Here is a 5043-nt window from a genome sequence, read left to right as displayed (position 1 = left end):
ACAGAGGCAGAGAAGGATGGCCAGGGAGGAGCGCACTGTAGCACCATTGACATCAGAAGTAAGAAAGACTTCCAGGTCGTACCTCTGGGGCATGCTCCTCCCCGGCCATCTTGCTCTGCCTCAGTGCAACTCCTAATTCCTCTGCCAGCTGCTTCACTCTGGTGGCCTGCTGCCGTCATCTCCCCGACTGCTTCCATAACAACCCTGCTTCACTCTGCACGCCCCACTCCAAAATCTTTTATTCCCCAAGCCCCCAGTTTGTGCCCCCATTATAGTATATTGATCCAGAGGAAGGCAACTGAAAATCCCAGTTGAAACATTATCCAATAATGTCTCATAAGGGGAAAAATAAATTAAATTCTGACTCCAGTAACGGCAATCGATTTCACCCGGGACCAACATCCTACCTACATTTACTTATTTGGTAAAACCCTGTATACCATTCCTTTTTTTTTAATATATATACTGTATTTCTAACAGTTTCATAAAAAATATCTTTCACATCTGCTATTACAGTCTCCATGGGTAATGAATTCCACATTTTAACTAACCTTTCTGTAAAGAACTCTTTCCTTTGTTGATGGTGAAACCTTCTTTCCTCCTGTCTTTATGGATGACCCTGTGCTGTTTCTACTGTTGTTGGGATGAATAGTTCCCCTGAAATTTCCTTCTATTGACCATAGTCATCATCAGGGCCACCGACAGATTTCCCGGGTCCCAGGACTAGAGTTATAAAGTTATGACCGTGCCCCCACCCATGTCAGCGGTCTTGAGAGCCTCCCCCTTTCACACATTACAAGCCCCCTTCTCTATTTCCCCCCCTCTTCCCATGTATTTCTCTCCCCCCATCTCACTCTTACCCCCGCTCTTTCTCACTCACTATGGCCCTCACTCCCTTTCTTATACACCCTCTCTCCTTTCGCTTTCCTCCTTCCATAAATTACCCCACTCTCACTAAATCCTGCTCCCTCAATACCCCCTCCTAACACTCATTCCCTCTACCCCCCCCCCCCCCCTTGGCCACACACAAACTTAGCCACAATAATTACCCTCCAAAAAAATAAATACAAACCCCACCCCCCAAATATATACAAAACCCCCATCATCCCCTCCAAAATACAAAAAAAGCCCACCCCCCAATTACAGTACATACAAAAAAAACACACCCAAATGCATACAAATCCCCACCTCCAAAATACATACAACCTAACCACCCCCAAAATACAAATAACACACCCCCGCATCCACCCCCCCAAATAAATAATTTTTAAAATACCCCAAAGACATGAAAAAAAACCCAAATACATACAAATAAAACCCTCCACCCCCATATACATTAGAAAAACCTCACAAAAACATACAACCCCCCAAATACTTAAAATGCCACCACGAAATACATACACCTCCCCACAAATACATTTAGAAAACCACCCCAAATACATATAAACCCCCCTCCATCCCCCAAATACATACAGGTTCAAAAAAAGACCTACACATTTACCTATCTTGGGATAGTCTCAGGACTCTGGTGCCCGGCTCTACCCAGCAGTTTGGGCCTTAGGCCTCGTTCAGGGTGCTGGCTTCGGAGGGAGGGCATGCTGCCGTGCGTGCTGCCGTGAGAAACAAAGTATTCAATTTGAATACTGGTTGTCAGGGTAGCAACTGCCCGGTCTCCGAAGCCAGGAGTTGAAGCTGGCTACAGTTTCAATAAACAAACATTTTGTTTTTTGGAGCGGCAGCAGCCTCACAGGGACCTAGGCAGCCAATGAAATCATTCTTGAGAATGATTTCATGACTGCAACCTCGATATTTAACCAGCCGTGTGTAACCCCGCCCCCTCCCCACCCCCTCCTCAACGCTGAAAAGTCTGCTGGGGGATAAACACAGATCGCCCAGCAAACTGCCTCACTGCCGCCCTCCCGCCCTCCCTCCAACTCCTGCAGCTGGCACCCTGAACGAGGCCTTAGAGAGAGACCATGCATGGGACAGTGAGCAAGGCCCGCCACTGGGGAGAAAAGGGGCTCAGTGGCTATGAGAGGACTAGCAGCTGGGCAAAGAAGTTTTGTTCTGCTGACTGTTTTGTCTGGCCGCTGGGCCCATCACAGCCACCGGGTCCGAGACAGTTATCCTGGCTCTCCCCCTCAGTCAGCGGTCCTAGTTATCATATCCCCTCTTAGATACCTGTTTTCTAATTATTTTTATCTATCATTTCCTCATAAGTCAGATCTTCCTCCCTTTAATTAATTTGATGGCTATTCTCTGTTCTTTTTCTAGTTCCATAATGTACTTTTTATGGAATGGTGCCCAAAATAGTACTGGTATAATAATTCATGGTGTGATCTTACTAAGGACTTAATACAGTGGCACAATTATGCTTTTTTCCCTTTCATCTGTACCCTGTTTTATGCAAAATAATGTCTTATTTGCCTTGGCAGCTACTGCCTGACATTGGGCACTATTGGTAAGCATAACTTCTATAAGCACTCCTACATCCTTCTCCATCAGAAATTGACCTATTGTGTCCCATTTTATTTGTAATTAGCTTGTTTACTCTCCAGATCCATAACCTTACATTTATCAGTATAAATGGATCTGCCAATTACCTGCTCAAGTTTACAGTTTATCAAGCCCTTCTTAGAGAATATACATCCTACTCTGATTCTACTACCTTACATCATTTATCATCATCAGCAAAGATGTAGACTTTTCTCTCTATACCAATCTCAAGATCATTAATAAACAAGTAAAAAATCAGTGGCCCCATTACCAAACCTTAAGGTACAACTTTAGCCCAACCTGAAATGATTCCATTTACGACAACTCTCTGTTGTCTGTCCTTCAACCATTCTTCAATCCAGGTGTACATACTGTACTGTATTTTTGCCCAGACCAATTTTCTTTATTTGTGGCACTTTTGTACATAAAGCTCACTCAGAAATAAGAGGATTATCACAGTTTGACAGGGTAATGCAAATACAGTGTGAGTAAGGAAAATATACATAGACATTTTATGTTCCTGTAAATACCTTTCTTTTTAATTTAACCCTCATTCACTAACAGGTACTAAGGAAAATGTTTAATGCATACACACAACCTTTAGTGCTGTTTCATGAATGTGGATGTCTAATCTAGATCAGGTGAGCGCAAACTTTTGGAGCTAGGCCCCCCTGTCTGCTTCCCCTCGCTCTCGTGCCCCCCTAACCTTCTTTGGTGGCGTCAGATCACCCCATTGCCATGGAGACAGAAGTGCAATGTCACTTCGCATGACACCGCGACATCATTTGACGCCACGTTGCCACGGCGACACATCGCAACAACACTTCAGAATCCCATTAAGTGAGTTGCAGAGGCCTCACGCGATCCCCCGGCATTTAATTTAAATGCCTCGGGGAAGAGCGCGAGCATTCTGCAACCACCTGCACCCAAAAAAAAATCCAGCGCCCCTCTGGGGGGCGTGCCCCCCACTTTGCGCACCGCTGATCTAGACTATAGTCTTAAGTATTTTGTTATTAAATATTTATACTGTATACAAATTCATACCCTCCAATATTTCATAGGTGAAAACAGGTAAACATACGTCTATTACACTCCACACCCATCATATACACTCCCATCCCTAATATACACCCCACTTGTATATAGCCCCTCCCCTCGTATATACCCCTCATATCCACCCCTCCCCCCTCATATGCATCCCCACAACCTATAAGACACCCACTCCTCTCATAGATGGCACAGACTGTACCTAATCTGGATGGTTATTGAAATGTACTTATTGTGTGCTCTAATGTAAATTAGCGACATGCTTCCGGATTCACTAAACTCAGATAAGGGGTATCAAAAGTTGATCTGGCATTAACTGCCATTGACCTGAATGGCAGTTAATGCTAAATCAAGTGTAAAGAATCACCCGGCGCTCAAACAGTGGAAAATATGTCAATAAATGAATGTATGGTGCACACCCCAATATGATGATAATAAATCAAATACTTAAATGTAGCCAGATGACAAATGTCTCAACCCAAAGAATGAACCTCACTCCTTGGTTCTTGACAGTAGTTGCACAGAATAAATTCAGGGAGCACAAGTCAATGGTGATGCATAAAAAAGAGAAGAAATCACACAATAGTGCAATCCTATACCAATGCTTGGTGGTAGGGGTGAGGGGGAAAGTAATAAATAGACACTTTTCAGAAGATGTACACTCACAATGTCAATGGGGACTATGGATGTTGTACACCCCGAGCAGGGTTAAAAAATATCCCAGTGCAGTCAGTGTACCGCCTCAGATGCAGAGTAATGTGCAGCTTCACCGGGATTCTCACATATGCTCCACAAGAAGAAAGAGATGAAGACGAAATAGTGTAGTAAAATAACATTTATTGGACATACACTTGTAATGATTAGGTGATAACAACTTACATTCTAACCCACATATTGGGTATTGTACGATGAGGCTGTTGGCTGGGTGTGCCGGTGGTTGCACTCGTGTCCCGCAGTTGAAGGAGAACTCACACGGAGGCTTGGTGCGCCTCCAGTCTCCGCGATCCCGGAACTTCTTCCACTTCAGCGTTCCACCGTGCGTTCCAGTCAGCACCACCGCATAATGACGTCAGACCTCTGGATCACGATGTCAGCTGCCCAAATTCAACTCTACACGTTTCGTAAACCTTGCTTCGTCAGAAGTTGATTTGACATACGACATTGGGTCATTAATGAATGTCCTTTCATGCAATCGTAGCTATGTATTGTAGACGAGCCACTGAGAAGGGGCAGTGGCTATACTATACCAATAACAAGTGGGCAGTCCTACTACAATAACAACAATGTACTAAAATACAGTCAATTTTAATCAACACATATAAAAACAACGCTAATCTAAAATAATGATTTTATGTCTCCCATGGAACTAGACGAGACAATAAAACAGAGTATTAGTTGAAACAACACAGCATGAAATGAAAACACTAATAAAAATGTGAGGACCACATATACATACTTTGTGTGCCCACATGCATATCAGCAAACAATGTATATTTGCCT

General features: G+C 43.7%; 1 protein-coding gene across 1 annotated transcript in view; it reads right to left on the bottom strand.

Annotated features, from left to right (window-relative positions):
* LOC142492273 (cystatin-like) overlaps positions 1-179 on the bottom strand; it is a 7514-nt gene extending 7335 nt beyond the window's left edge. The window contains exon 1 of the mRNA XM_075594944.1: positions 83-179. Within this exon, the coding sequence (XP_075451059.1) occupies positions 83-179 (97 nt within the window). The remainder of the gene's footprint in view (positions 1-82) is intronic.
* Positions 180-5043: the final 4864 nt, after the last annotated feature.

The sequence above is a fragment of the Ascaphus truei genome, chromosome 4 (assembly GCF_040206685.1).
Source record: "Ascaphus truei isolate aAscTru1 chromosome 4, aAscTru1.hap1, whole genome shotgun sequence".
In the NCBI taxonomy this organism is placed as follows: Eukaryota; Metazoa; Chordata; class Amphibia; order Anura; family Ascaphidae; genus Ascaphus; species Ascaphus truei.
This window is presented reverse-complemented; position numbering and strand designations above follow the sequence as displayed.